The 16,783-nt window shown below is 37.0% G+C and overlaps 1 protein-coding gene across 8 annotated transcripts in view; it reads left to right on the forward strand.

Moving 5' to 3' along the window:
- The window catches only part of MTSS2 (MTSS I-BAR domain containing 2), a 1,242,959-nt gene that overhangs the window by 1,171,202 nt on the left and 54,974 nt on the right, over nucleotides 1-16,783 (forward strand). For all 8 annotated transcript variants that reach the window (XM_044081300.1, XM_044081304.1, XM_044081301.1 and 5 more), the window contains one exon: nucleotides 2,193-2,375. In XM_044081300.1, the coding sequence (XP_043937235.1) occupies nucleotides 2,193-2,375 (183 nt within the window). The remainder of the gene's footprint in view (nucleotides 1-2,192; nucleotides 2,376-16,783) is intronic.

Raw genomic sequence — 16,783 nt, forward strand, 5'->3', positions numbered from 1 at the left:
TTGATTCCACCACAGAGGTACAAGGATATGCTGGGGAAGGGGTACTGCACATTTTGAATTAACTAGGCAGATGTGTTTTACATGTATGATTTTAAGAAGAGAGGATGGAAGTATAGAGAGAAAAGATGGAGCAGTCTGAAATGTAAAAAAGGAGGTTTGGAGTTGCATGGTGACTGAAGGGGTATTAGAAGGGAGTGGCCACGGGCCATGTGATACACATAAGAAAAACTTATATGGATGCCAGATTAAAAATAAAGCCAACGACCAAACTCAGAGAGGGAAGGTGGGGAGCATGAATATAATGTGAACAACAGTAAAGATAAGAAAAAGCAGCCATGGATTAACATAGCTCATCTTTTACTGGAAAATTTCAGTAAGTGTGAACTTTTGAGGATTAGTTTAGTTATTATAAATCAGGTGACTTTTAAATTTAAGAAGCATATAATATAAAAATGTGACTACAATTTCATGCTTCTTGAAATACATACATTAAAGGTGTAACGATAAAACAAACAAAAATGTGCCAAACCAGCTATGGTAAAACCGAACAAAATTAAACACACAAAAAAAACATGAACATTTCAGATTGGAACACCAAACAATACTTTTATTAGAAAAAAAACAGAGTAAATGCTATAATCTGTGTTATTTAACAGACTTCTTCAGATCCTCAGTAACAGAAAGCATTTCCATTAGTCCTTTTTTCTGTGTAAACACTGGTATAAGTTATGCTTGCCTCCGTGTCTTGTATTTGTTATACAACTTGTGGTGTGTATGTTGCTGAGTGTTTAACCTTCCAAACTTTTATGTAGACAGTACTACTAGAAAACTAGGATTGAAGAATCTGTGAGCATTGCCATGCTATTAAGGAGGCGGATAAGACAAATGCACTATGTAGAGACACTACAGAATGCACTACTTTTAAACGTTTTAGTTATGTGTTAGATATTGAATCTGACATCAGGGGTGGTGGTGGTAAGATCATTACAGATAATATAGAATATAAGTGGTAGGTGAGACTGAATGCCACAAAGGTGTCTGGTTTAAATAATCATATTCATTTTAAATGTGTACTGAATAAACAAAAAAATGAATGTATTATTTAGGTGCTGTCATCTTACACTGAAATGTGTTATTTTAATTGGTTGATCTTTGATGATGTCATATTACTGCTATTATTTAATGAAGAATGGGTAAATTGTAACTCCGAGACTGACAAAGTTTTTTAAACAGCATAGACAAAAGTGTTTACTCTGTTTTTTTAATTGTCTAATAAAAGTATCTCGGTGTTCCAAGATGTTGGTTATAAAGTTTTTTTTGCTTTTATTAGAGAAAAAATAAAAACCAATGAGAGCAGGTACAGATAATGGCATCCCACCTTATCTGTTTTCTTTTTTCCCCCTCCTTAACTTTATTCCCATTTTAATGTAATTAATATCTGAAATATTTTTCTTTCTGTGCAAGACATTTTTATTTGAAAGCACCTTACATTCTCCTTTGGCTCTTGACTCAATCTATGTCTGCAGGAGGTCTTTATATGCTTTATTACTACATTCTCAATGACCACCAAAGCTGCCCTCTCTGTATGTTCAAGTTTTGGTTCTTGCTTGTTTATTACTTTGTCTTCTAAAAGTGGAAACCTCCATAGATCCCTTATTATATCTGAACCTCTGTACTGCATCTCCTTTCCTCAAAACATACGTCAAGTTGCATTACTGTAAGGATCACCTTATATGTCAGTGGGCTGAATAAGAACATATCTTTTGTTTTACTCAGTTACCTTAATGTGCCATTCTAGACAACTGAAAAACACACTAATTACTGCCTATCAAATGCTAAAAATTTCTAAAGCCTTCTCTTTCCTGACACTGTAGGAATTCATCATTTATATACATTTCCTTAAACTTTTATGTTTACCAGACTCTTTTCTTAAATTTTCTGAGTTCCAGAAGCACTGCTGTTCTGTTTTTTTTAACATGTTCTCCAAGAGAGCAAATGAAGCCTTTTCAGTAACCGGGGAAAACACTGTGAGGATCATACTTTGCAACTGTCAGATGCTAGGTATTTCTGACTTTTCCTTTTCGTGAATATGCAAGACTGTATATTTTTGGTGATGGTAGTTGTAAGGGGGAGGTTATTCTGTATATTTAGAATTATTATTGATTATGATTTCAAGTCGATTTGCTTTGTAGGAGTGGTCAAAGTCTAGTTCCTATGACCAGGCAGCAGTGAATAGTCTGCAGCGGAGGAAAGAAAGGACAGAACAGCTTCGGGAGGCAGAGATGGCTTCAGCCTCGGGTGTAATGGGATACCTAGGACAAGGTATTGAAGACGTGCAGAAGCCAAGGATGTCACCAGCTACAATTGCTGCCAAGGTAAGCCTGTGATGGGAAAATCAGAATCTGTTAAATGTGTGAAAATTTCTGTAATGGACAAATTGTAATGGTTCTGCAGTATGTTCATATGCCATATCAATGCTTTCACTACCTGGCTACCCAAGCATCACTACTGTGTTGAGTGACATACAGTGACATCACAAGTATGTTGTAACCTGATTGGTCAAAATATCCCACAGATAAACGTAGCAGCAGTCAACCAGTAAAAATGCCAAGCCATAGTCTTAATAAACCTAGCAGCGGTCAAACTCCAGAAATCATAGGATCAGTCTTTTTAAATACATTTTTTTATGTACTATGCTAGTTAGTTGTTAACTTATTAATTGCATTAATACCAAACAGAAAAAGGGTATTGATTAGATGTATTCAGCTGTTCCATATGACAGACTGGAGCATTCACCATGTTCAAAGGTTATTTTCCTGATGATAACTTTTTCCCATTGCAAGTACTTAAATGTTCTTCTGGTGTTTAGCAATTTATAAAGGCAAGACCTTCAAGCATGGTGAGGCATCTTTATCCATCTGGCATTAGCCAGCACCCTCAGGACAAGGATCAGGAGCAGTATTTTGACTGTACGACAATAGTAGTCACTGAGCCAGGGATTATGTGAAACATACTGGGGTTAAATACTCTGTACAGCACTGAAAGTGTTAATGTTTTCACTGCATGTGTTTCCCATACTCCACTGATGTGCATATGTTTCTTTAGTGTATATTTTCTGAACAGTGATGAAGTAACAGAGCAGCCCACTGAGATAGAACCTGCTTTTAGATAACCTACCAGTGTTTTACTGAAATGCAAAATCCTTGCCCTGCTTGTTAGAAGAGGTCTGTTGACCTCTGGTCACTATGCAGCTGGTGAACCAGGTCTGATTCTGAAACCGCAGTTTCTAACATTGTGACAAGTTGCTGCATCACTATGTACCCACAGAGTTGCATTCTATAAACAAGCATTGCAGAATGTGGCCAGGGACAGAAAATTAAAGTGTATGGTACCTATCCAGTTACATCTATAGTGTTTTTTTTACTTATCCTCTGCATTCAAATTAAGTTAGCATTTCTTTACACTTGAACTTTGAAGTATACTTGCCTCTGGAAGACCACACCTTAAAACAGATATTTGGAACAAGCTGAACATTTATTGTTTTAGGAGTGCGAATCTTATCAGATTTCTATTGTACAGATGTTGCTTTAAGGTACAGCAAAGTGAGGGTAAGTGACAGCTTTAAAAATTCTACTCAGTTATAAAAAGGGCACTGTAGAATGTGAAAGTTGCTTTTTTTGCTCCCCACAATGCCTGTTAGTTAACCTGTAGACTCTCCATTGCTAATACAATACAAATCCTGTTCATTTTTGGGGAAAGAGGAATTTCCTCCTGTAGTGGCATATACTGGATGGAGTTAATGTCCTCACTTTTCCTACATAAAGTGTTTTACAGAACAGACTAGTGCCATGATTTTGTGGTGCAGTCACATTATCACTGTTCAGTGAGGTAACTGCAATCCTAACCTGTGAAATGGGGAAGAATGCGCTTGTCATAACATTATGCACCATACCATTTAGGGGAATATGAAAGGACAGCAAAGCTGCATAAAATGTGGCCCATTTAAGATGCTGCACCAAATCAGGGGGCTCCAACAGACAAACCCTGGATCCTTTTATTAGAAGACAGTTACATAACCCTGCTAGAGATTTGATGGGGAAAGATCTGAAGGTGTATCACTGTTGGGTATTTCATAATATACACCCGAGACAGAGTCTGTGTCCTGTAAAAGGGGGAGGGGGATTATACCTTCTGTAAGGCATAATGGAGCAGCGCTTAAATGCTATCTAATTTTCCACTGTAGCTATGTTGTCAGTGCTGCATACAAATGAGGACTTTGTGTCAGAAAAGAGACAACTGGCCAACCAAATTTATCAACACCAATGCCATTTGATAGACTGTTGTTTCATACTTCACTGATAGTTTTGCATAAAAGCTGGCAAGTTGTATTTCATCCTTAAAGGTGCCTAATGTTTACCTGGACTCAGTGGCAGTTGATATTACATTATTGCAGGGGACAGACAAAGGTTGACACTAAATGAGCTTGCAAGCAAATTAAATGCTCACCCTACATTTGCAGTTGATGGAGAGATTCAGGTAAACACTTAAGTACTTTTTGTTATTATTGGGAATAATTTAATGAGATGTGGGGCAGTTTCTCTTAGCTCTGTATAGCCTGTAAGATGTGAACTTGGTGTAAGAATTGCAGATTAAACTGTATATATAATTACCTAAAATGAAAACTGAATATGCATAGTTTAAGGATTGCAGCCTTTGTGTTTGTAGATACTTTCTTTTCTACACAGCTGATTATTTTTATTTATTTGTCTTAACCAGATGAGTGGGCTGCTGCTGTAAGGATCCCTTTGAAGCACAGCCTGGTGCAACAATCAGAGATGTTTTAGCACAATAATAGTCTGATCCTCCTTTCTAATACTTTCAGCAAACAATACCAAAAGTGAACCTGTCTCCCACACTAAACTGCTTGGTGCCACCATAGTCAACAGCTTGAGATTTGATAAACACGTAGATTAGTCATCAAAAAGACCCATATAAAGCTTGGCTCCCTCTATAGAATCAAACCTTATCTCACTAACTCCACCAGACAAACTATTGCCAGGACCCACCTACTATCTACCCTACTGAATGCCTCACCCTTCTTCCCCAACCTTAAGAAATCAGACCAAGCTAAACTTCAAACCAGCTATAACAAAATCGCCAGATTTGCCACAAACTCACCATATTGATTCCATCACTAGGCTGCACTTCACAAACTAAACTGGCTAAAACTACCCAACCTTCTGTCCTTCAATCAACTCACGACCGCCCATACCATAATATACCAATCTGACAAGTTCCCAGCACTTAAAAACATCTTAGAACCCTGCATGACAATTTACTTTGTAACTAAGGTGTAAATAACATGTAAAAATCTTTGCTTGTCAATTATATTATGGAGCTTTTCTCCCCGGGCCTCCAATGAAATTGGGCTACTAGCCCAGTCGGACCTCCATAGTAAACAAATGTCAAATAAATAATAAATAAATAAATCCATACATGCCCATTTCAGCCAGTGTCCAGGGAATAAAAAGTCAAAAGAAAGAAAGGAAAAAAGTGCTGTATACACTACAGTACAGATTAAATGCATTAACAAATAAATCTACAAATGAATTTCATACAGTGCTGTAATTATTTTAACATTCGGTAAATCAGTCAGTAAATATAGTTCATAGGCTGACAGCACTGATGGAGAAATACACTAAAGTTTTTAATGGTGATATTTTAAATTTGGCCAGAGATAAATGCAGAGTAAACTGTATTTAGATTTTATGCATACCTCTCAAGTGTCCAGAATTTTGCCTCATATATTTTTGGCCTGTTTCTCATAAAATTGTGGGTTTCTGACAAATCATTGAGGACTGAAGTCAGAAAATAATGGGACACATTTTAGTCTCAGACTTCATATCATTTAGAAAATTCATGATAATGCAAAACCTGCTATTGTATCAACTTTCTAAGTTTGTAAGAGCAATATTTAAAAAGTGTCCCTATTTTTGGCCTTTGTCCCCCCATTATTTATACCTTTCTCCAGATTTCCTGCTCTAAGAGGTTGAGAGGTATGATTTTATGATTAAAACAGGATATGTACAGACAGAAATTCTACTAATCTCTATAATCTTCACAAACAGGGGAACAGAGCAGCCTGATTGTGATAGTGAAATGTATTCAGACTTAAGGCAGTGCGACTTGCAAATAATATGTTTCAAAAGGCATGTCTATTTAATGAAAGGATGGGGGAAACATTTACACTAGGTAGTCAAGGGTGAATCATGTTTTGTTTACATGTCTACTCCAATTTTCAGTGCAGTCTCAAAAGTTAGTTTGGCCCGGGTACTGGAGAATTTTGTTCTATTCTTTTTGATAAGTACCAAGGGATTTCTAGTATCCACCAAAGCTATCACCAATTCAGGTAAATTAGATCTTTGTTTTAAAATCTCATCTGAGGATCAGCATCTCAGGAATGCAATGCCCCCACATGTTGCACTATAGTGTCAGTTCAGGAACATGAATCCAAGCACCTGCTGTGGGGATTGATGCCCCATGCCTTTTGGCCAGCATGGTATAAAAGGTGCTGCTGATTGAGTCACTGACCCTGTTAAACAATCTGAGATCAGTAGACTGCCTAACCGGACCAGGCACCTCATTCTAAGTACTATAGCCAGATTCTGAAAATGGATGATCATTCATCTTAAGGTTGTGGCCTTTGCATCATTTTGACCCTACTTAGTGTGTGACCTGAGCTGAGTAATGGAAAGCCTTTGTATATTCAGCTTATGAGATACATGTGGGTATTAGATAAGATTCTTCAGTTTGGGTGGGAGAGTGAAAAGACCCCATCTTTAGGTTTAATGAGCAGCCACCTGTTGTCTTTAGAATATCACAGTGAAATATTTTGACACCAACTCCAGAACACCAAAAATTATAACACAATGACTAAGACAACAAAAAATAGAAAAGGATGTTGCCAGACTTAGAGAGCCTGTGACAGAAAAACTAACCACAGATCAAGACTTAACAGCTAAGACAGGACGGGAAGAGATAAAAATGATTTAATATAATCAATGGTGAAGTATCAAGGAACAGGTAGTATTCCTGTGGAAATTTGGAAGTTAGGATGTAAGAAAGTGATAAAGATCTGGGAGGTTCTGTCTAACAATAGTTTAAAAGCAGGGGTAGTACAAACATCTTGGATGAAAGCTGTTGTGGTTGTATTACCCAAAGATGCTAGAAACCCCCTCAATCCTGGCTTCATAAAGACTATTTAAATTTTAACCTAGGATTATAAAGTGTTTATGTTTATACTAAGAGAATGACAAAGGTGTTGACAAATAGATCTGGATCAATGTGGTTTTGTGGTGGGAGGCAAACATTAGACAATATTAATATAAAAGTGATGACCCAGAGTGAAGCAGAATGTAAGAAAACACCACTGTTGGTGGTTAGCATTGATGAAGAGAAGGCATTCACTAGTGTCAGCTGGGATTTTATGAATAGGGCAATGGTAGTGTTTGCATTCGCTGACAGAATAATAGGGTTAATTAGGGGACATATGAAGAGTCAGAAACATGAACTAAGATGTGAGGGTTCCTCTCTGACAGTCTGTGTTTGAACTGAGGAAAAAGGCAAGGGTATCCTATTCCCCTTTTATTTGTTTTATATTTAGAGCTACTGGCAAAGAAAATAGGAGACTGACAAATTCAAGGATATAACTGGTATAATAATCTAACAAAGTTAGGTTTATTTGCAGATGATATTATTTTGTGCTTGAATGGCCACAGAATGACATCACATCTAATCAGCTGACTCTTTGGTTCCCACACTACCCCTCACTAGAAGCTGAGCCAGGATCTGGCACTGATGTGTTACCATACATACACAGAATTTTAGCTAAGGTTTATTACAGCATCTGGAAACTGTAAAACAATTAATTCCAACACTTCCACCCTTCCTGCAGAAACTAACAAGCTGTTGTCTGGCAGCATTCATACCTAAAACAAGTTATTTAATTTCAGGCTATTTTTATTAACGTTACCTGGGCTGAGCTTAACCCCTTCCCTTCCAGTACCCTCTATTAAAATATATACATTTCATCAGGTACAACAGTACAGTCTAATATACATGAATATTTATTTTCTGTCCAGCAGGATCCACTGTTAATAAATTTTTAACACAAGCACCTTTACAAATGCATTTTTAACACATGCGTCTGTACAAATCAGTTTGATATTCAAATGACATATAATTCTTTACAAAACTCCAGCTGGCTATGCTGGCATATGTTACACATGTGCTGTCCTACTCCCTCTGGCACAGCTGGCATTACTCCATATCATCACAACCTTTATCATCTGAACCCCTTTAAGTGGAGTATATTTTCCTATTGTTAGGAGTCTGCAGATTTCCCAGCAACATTGGAGCATCCTGGTGATCCACATGGACTCTAAACTTGGTGCATGGTCAAGTATTTTGAGTCAAATCTCTGATAGCACTAGAGACAGTCCAGTCAGGGTGGTACCTGCTTTAGGCAGCTTCCCTCAAGTGCTTAAGTTTGGCTTATTTTTGTATACCTAAGTTGTTTTTTTTTTTTTGTTTTTATTTTTGCTCTGCAGCTACATGTCATGGCTCAAACACTGTGTACCAAAATTAAAGCCTCTAAAAAAAAAAAAACAGGCAAGATAGTATGTTTTATGTTTTGAACAGATCAGTCTTTCTTTGAGCTGGAGTGATGATAGAGTGACAATGATAAAGTAAACGTGATGCTAAGACAGTAGTTGCAATAGCAGAGAACAAGGCATCAGAGTACTATACCAGCTTCTGGAAAGAGGGTCAGTAGAAGGCACAAAGAAAGATGAAGAAGAGAGTCATCAGATGCCAGCAATTACCTGCTCACCTGTCCACAGGACATCAAAGACAGATAAAAGGAGTACTTGCAGCAGCTTCTAAAGGAAGAAAACCCCACATTAACTGCACTGCCCCAGATACAGTGAAAGAAGAGAAGCACATCATTGTGCAAGTAAGAAAAGCACTAAGAAAAATGAAGTCTGGGAAAGCACCAGGCACAGATGATGTCACACTGTATATGGTCAAAGTGCTGGATGATTTAGGGGAAATGGATCCTGAAGGTACTCATAGCAGTATGGAAAGAAAGGCATATCCCAGATGGCTGGAGATTAAGCATACAAGTGCGTGTGTACAACAACAAAGGGGATAGTCACAACTGTGGGCAGTGTAGAGATATCGAACTCCTATCAAACTGCATAAAAGTGCTGGAACAGGTGATTTATAAGTGAATACACAAAGTAAAAGAAAGTAAGATGGGAGAAGTAAGCAGTTTGGATCAAGACCAAGATGCAGCACAGTCAGCCTGATGTTTGCAGAGACGCTAGAGATGAGGAAAGAGTTTAACTGGACATTCCTAGACTTGGAGAAAATGTATGACATGGTCCCAAGGTCCCAAGAAAGCTGATTTGGCACACCTGTGGTGGTTTAAAGGCCCAGAAACATTACTATAATTACTGTAGGCTATGTACAAGGACCTAGTGACTCAAGTATGAACAGAGTTCATACTCTCAAAGAGGTTTCTAGTGGGAGTGGGTGTGCATCAGTGCTCAGCTCTGAACCCACTGCTGTTCAAACTGGTGATGGACTACATTAGCAAACACTTTGGACAGGACAGATCAACAAAGTTACTGTATGCAGATGATGTGGCATTACAGGCAGACTCTGAGCAAGAACTTCAGCAAAGGGATAGGGAAATAAAATGCAAAACTGAAGGCACATGGGATAAAACTGAGTATATATAAGATGGCTGTAATAACAACAAATGGGGGGAATCCAAAGAAGCTGAGATTTGAGACAGAAGGAAAAACAGTGGAACAGGTAAACAGCTTCAGTTGTCTAGGAGGATTGGTTAAGGAAAAAGAAAGTCTGAATGAGGAGGTGAAAGCTGCAGCCAACTGGCACGGAGTGTTAGGGGTAGTATATAAGGGTAAAATGCCAAATAACTTAAAATAAGATGTACAAACACAAACAATGATGGAAACAGTACTACTGTAGGGTACAGAAATATGGACAGTGAAGGCAGAGCAGCTGAGAAAGCTAGAGGTGATGTAGATGCAGTGCTTGAGATGGGTGGTCTCTCTGGTACAGACAAAAAAATGACATCAGAGCAGAAGTCAGAGTATCTCAAATTGAAAAGTAGATCAAAGAGAACGGATTACAATGGTTTGAGCACATGTACAAGAAAGCAGAAGACAATCTGTTGAAGACGTTTTGGGACAGACAGGAAGAAGGCAGGAGGAAATGAGGGTGCCAGCAAAAACATGGATAGACTGTGTGAGCCAGTTATGACTGTTGAAGAAGGTAGGTGAGAGGCACTGAATAGATACAGCTGGTGACTGCTAACACAATACCCAAGGGGTTGATAATGATGAATACTAAAGCAAATGTTATTTGAGTGATGAGGTCCAGCATGAAGAGATGCTCATCTCCTGTAAGAAATGCTTTTTTTGTGATTGTATTCATTTCACAGTTGCATGAATGTGCTTTCTCTTTGAGTCATTGTGTTTAGGTGTTACATGTAGGCTGAGGAAGTAGTATCAGGTAGGTGTTACTTTGCAGCTGTTTTTAGTACAATTTCACATCTAGAGAGAGCAGTTGGACTGCTTTAGCAAATATGCTTTCCAAAGAGCACTGTTTTGTCTCCCCCAGTGTAACAGCAGTTTGTTATTAAACTAGTCTACTGGGTTTTGTAGGTCATGTTAACGCTGTTCAAGAATTTTGTAGTGAGATGCATCTACTCTGTGTATCAATGGGACATCTTCTAAAAGTGGAATTTGAGGTTTGTTAGTTCAGAAGATAGTGACAGTTGTATAAACTGAAATGGTAGTTTCTAGTATTGATCTATAAGTCACTCTAATAATAAATGCAGGGGAGGAGATTAAAGAGGTCCCCTGAAACATTTCCTGCAATTTAGAAAAAATCCCACTACAAGCAGTAAGAGCTGCAGCCAAAAGTGACTGTTTCTATTACAACAGAAAATGCAGTTCAGAAACATTCTAGCTATAATGAGGAAAGACCTCATTATCAGCTAATGTGCACATCTCTGAATCACCGGTAATTACCCCTAGTGCTAAATCAGCATCTTCATGCAGTAATCACTACTGTTGACCATTGAATCATACTGACACAGGCAGCCGACTCAGTCATTTTCACATAAACATGCATACATTCAAACATTGAAGCACGCACTCCACCATACTTCTCACCTGTCCCTGGGTGGATGGAATGTTCTTGATGTATCCTCTTATTTTTTTTGCTGCCTTCATAAATCACACATAATTACAGTTAATCAATAACACCAGACATCGGAGTTTCATTCTTCTTATTGTTCACAAACTGAATCGTGTTGTTAGACCTGTTGCTCTTTTTAATTGAGTTGAAGTAGGAATTAAAAAAAAATCCATGGCATCATCTAGTGATCCTCCTGGCTTTGTCTGGAAATCTTTAGTATTACCATTGACAGGTATGGCAACCCCCCCCCCCCCACACACACACACACACACTGACATCCCTCCATCCCTCTCAACTGTTCCCGATTTTACAGAATATCCACAATTTTGCATAATACCTTCCTAGTACCTTGTAACTCACAGACCCATTGCACTCAGTAAATTATACTAGACGTTGAGTTTCGTATTTCTTTACTTAGAAAATAGCACAAAATCTTGAAGAGGCAGTGCCAAAAACAGAAACCAATAATCCAGGTAGAAAAAGTCCCCAGTAGGAGAAACCACAATAGACCGCTCTGCTGGACAAGCTACTCAGTTTAATTAAAAACCAAATATACCGCATTTTTGTCTTTCTCAAAGACTTCATCAGATGCAGTAAATCAATATTATACTACCATTTAATTAACCAAACAAGGGCTAATTAATTAGTTAAAACATATCAGCATTATTAAAATAAAACTTTATTTACCCCAACAAAAAGTGCTTAAACTAATAAATAAATAAATGTACAAGTATTTAAAACAGTTCAACCCACATCTGTTGCACCCAAGCACATGATGTGTTATATAAAACCTTATAAATAATTGACTATCTAAAAGACCTAATAAATAAATTGTATAAAAGTTAATAAATACAATTCCACAACAGTCTAAGGTGGATGATGACATGATTAGGAAAAGTGTATTTAACTCTCCTTTGCATCCTCAGTTAAAAAAAATTAGAAGCTATTGTTGAGAAGGAAATTAGGAAAGAGTTTTTCAACGGTAGATATAGGCTTGATTTAACTATAAAAGAAAAGAAAGTATTAGAAGAACTGAAGAATAGCAAAGATGTTAGGGTTATGAAACCAGACAATGGAGGGGGAGTGGTCATCATGGACCTTATATTATATGAGGGTAAAATGAATGACATCTTAAGTGACACAGATAAGTATGTTAGGGTGTCTAAGAATGAAATCAACATCTCATATAAAAAGATAGATATAGCTTTGAGGGATATGTTTTTGGAGGGATTAGTAGATGAAAATACTTATACATTTTTGAAAAATGACAAACCAAAATTTCCCTCCATATTCAGAATCCCTAAGGTCCATAAAATGAGCTAGATCCACCAGGTTTCTCCTACAGGTGCCTTTTTGTACTTAGAAAATACATTTACATATTAAGGTTTTATCTGTAGTACAGAGTACTAAACCACTGTCAATGTGGCAAGTGTGCAACATGCTAAGCTTTTCCCCCATGTTATTTTATTTTTTTTAGGTGACTGACTATAGTATTTAATGGATATCCCTGGCGTCTAGTGTTAGTGCTGAGGGCTAATGCTGTAAAGAGTTTCTTGCTGTGCAAAGGACACAAGTTTTGAATCCTCTTCCCTTCTATTTTAAAGGAATTAGGGTCATTTTTACTGAGTGCACTGGGGTCTGGTGTTGCCTCGCACCCAACCCCATACATCGTTCATGCTAAAAACTGTTGTTCTATTAACTTTTTCAATTTGATGAGGATAATGTCCTTAGTGTCTAGTGCCCCCCTTCAATATTGTACAGTTTATTAGTCTATGGGAGTGCACAGGTATGACAGCTCCCCCACAAGCACACACATATACACATACACAAAGCTCCACCCCATCACTGTTGCATAACTAACCCCCTCCTACTGCATCCACCTAGACAGACAGTCTCTCTCTTTCTGTCACACACACAAGCTCACTCATCATTCTGTATACACTAACTACCTGTCTGCTAAATTCCCTGTCACTTGCATCTAAGGCAGTCTCACCCATTGAAAGTAATGGGTGAATGCAAACTTTTGTCAATGTCCAAGCTTACATATGCCTATGTGTCTTATGTTCCTTACCTCACACATTTTCAGGTAGGCAATACATGGCTGATTAGCATAGGAAACTCCTCCAGAATACTTCATTAGCATTTGCTTGTAAACAGAAATTGTGGAACCTGGTGAACTGCCCATACAGTTACCACCTATCCCTTTTTTACCAGACTAACTGGAAATCAAACTAATTGTCCAGTAGTCAGAAAAACACTGTACATACTCCAGTGTTCTGTTTCAAAAAAGAAACAGACTATCAGAGTTTGTTAAATCTGTGGATTTACTATACTTTTTTTTACAAAAAGTAAGTAAATCTTCAGAAAAAAGGCATCACAAATGGAAATAAAGGGATTCCTGCTCTGCTGATGTGAACATTATGTGACAAAATGGGTGAAAAGTGGCAGTGGTTATCGGAGGTGCAAGGGGTGTGGCCTAAGTCTGGTTTTAGCCATAAAAAAGTGGCAACCCTAACTGCTCACTGTTGTTTGAACTAAATGAAACAATAAAACATTAAGTCAAATGAAGCATGGGCCAGTCTGTCAGAGTACTGGAAATATTTAATTCAACTCTTTCATCTACACAATTAGATTTCATCAGAAGTTTACAAAGTTGCACAATCCATTTTAAAATACCCCAACCTATCACATTTCTAATACAAAAAATGTAAATTTATTGCACTCTTTGCATATTAAGCAATATCTTGCTAGCTCATTTGTAGCAGTTTTCCTATGAATAGCATATGTACGCTGATAAATTCTAATTCTTAAAGTGTTTTCTGTCTTGCCCATGTAAAATGTAGGGCAAGAAACACACACATAGCTACATGTACTACTACTTTGTTGTGGCAATTAAAACTGCCCTTACAATAAAATATACGAGCATTCAACCCCATTGATACTCAGGAACATTTCTGTATAAATCTACAATATTTGCAATTTCCACAACTAGTCATTTTTTACTGAATTCTTCTCGTGATGCCTTTCATGTTCCTGACTTGGTGTTCAGACTGGGTTTTTAAATTGCTTGTAGTCTTAAATGTAAAATGTGGATTGTCCCCTACTTGGTGACCTACCCCACTAGATTGGGTTAGAATAGGTCAGTGATGCCTCCTGGATATATCTAGTCTCCAAGGAAAACTTAAGTATTATTCACTAAATCTATAGGATAGACTCTATCAATAAACATATGTATTTCTATTTCACATTTATTAAAGAATGTTTCATCCTCTGACAACATCCTAGATAATCTGACAACCTGTCTTTAACCACATTATGTTTCATGCACAATGCAAATAAGAGTTACTAAATGTAACCTTTCTATAATTATTTGAAACCAAGTTATCATTCTCCATATTTTTTACTTGTGTATATCAAAAAATTTAATACTATATCTTGAATATTATTTTTTTTTAAGTTGAAGTGTTTAAATATATCATAATTTCTTTCAAATCATTAACTGTTCCTGACCCAATTATAAAAATGTCATCTAAAACCATAATATGTAATTTAGTTGTGTATAAGTTGATTTGTAAACATACACATTCTCCTATTTCAGGAGTACTAAATTTGCAAAGATGGGGGCTGAAGCTGTTTCAGTGCCACTCCAGAATGTTGTTTACACAATTCTCCATCAATTGAGAAATTATTATTTTTCCAATACCATCTCCATAAAGGTACATATCAAGTCAATTTCATTAGCTGATACACATTTAGATGATAAAATAATATCTCTAATCCATAACAACCCTACATCCTGTAGAATAACCATATATACATTTTTAATATGGGCCATAACCAATAAGCATTCCACTTCTAGGGACATTGTCTGTAAAATATCTAAGAAGTTCCAGGAATTACACAAAATATTAGGAAGTAAATTTTTTTCAACAAATTTAATTTGCTAGTATAATTTCAGTTCAACAGTTGCAACTGCCAGTCTGTCCCTTCTAGTCAGCACAAACGTAAACCCTTTTGAAAATACACTGATATGTGTGTTAGTGATGTCATAACTAGTATGGACCAATGCCATTCACATGACCATTAATTTCTTGTTCCCTTTATGCCTGCATTTTCAATGTAGGACATGTAAATGTCTATAGAACTAGTCTTTAAATAGTCTAATGAAGTATTTCCATCACAGACAAACCCACAGTCCTACCTAGTATTTGATTCCAACCATCCTGTTGTGTTCGCTAATAACTGTTGGAATACCCCATGTAGTTCCCATGTGTGTGTGTTGCCTCCCTGGACATATTCTTATCAACTGATCTCTTTCTCTTTCTTAGTGCTGGTCAGTCTAAAAAACATTAATGTCCTCAAAAGTATCTAGTGTGTTGAGTGGTTGCCTCTCCATTGTCTGAGTAGTACACTGACTCCTAGCAGGTGTCTTACATTGGAAATATTTAACAAAGAGGCTGCCTTTTTGACCCACATTAAGGAATGTGCAATACCATTGGCATATTCTTTACTGTCCTGAATGAGATTTTTCTTTTTCTTTTGAATGTTAACTGTAACTTGTTTGTTGAACTTCTTTAACACGCCTAAGTTGAAAAAATTAAATCTTGCAAAATTGATTTGTTCAGACTTGCAATACCATCCAGTAATTCCTTGATGGCTACTTTGTTATATTTAATAATATTTTTTAAGCACTCCCTTACAATCCAATAAAAAATGTTATAAAATCTTCACATAAAGGGGTATTTTCAAGAGTACCTGTTTGGCACTTGAAAATTCTCACTCGTTTAGGAATGTGACTTCTCTGGATTCAGTTCCTAACGTACAAATTGTCTTCTTTTAAGGATTTTAATTTTTACAATTTCTTGCTTAATTTCTCCATTTGTCTACCCAATGTATTATTGAAAAACCCCTCTCCCATGTCCAAAGATCAGTCACGTGTAAGAATGGACTGCAATGTGTTGCTGATATCTATAGGCCCTTCCTTAGAGCAGGTCACCTGTTTTAAGCCATTCATATTGACACATCAAGCATCAATGGCCCCTGTATAAGTTCTCCTCCTTTTACTGCTTTCACTATCTCCTATATTAAAATGTTCTAAAGTTGAGTTATCCTTGGGATTTGCATATTGGGAAAGTTGCAATATCAGCTGTGTCAAATTACTTGGAGCATTGCATCCTCAAATGTTGGAATTTGTCTGGCTTGGAATGACTCTGCTGCTTTCACTATCCACATTATCTGCACTGTTATTCATTATAACTTGATGATGTCCAGTTCTGACTACATCAAATTCAACACAATTGAAGATATGTAAACACACATTGCAGAAACCAGTGAACTGCCTGCTGTTATTTGAAGTAAAAGAGCCATTAAATATTAAATAAAAAAGAAATCAATGGGCATTTTGTCAGAGTACTGGATCTATTTAATTAAGCGCTTTCATCTGCACACATCTTAGACTTCATCAGAATGTTACAAAGTTAAACAATCAATT

The sequence above is a fragment of the Protopterus annectens genome, chromosome 8.part0, assembly GCF_019279795.1.
Source record: "Protopterus annectens isolate FY-2018-M chromosome 8.part0, PAN1.0, whole genome shotgun sequence".
Taxonomy (NCBI): Eukaryota; Metazoa; Chordata; order Ceratodontiformes; family Protopteridae; genus Protopterus; species Protopterus annectens.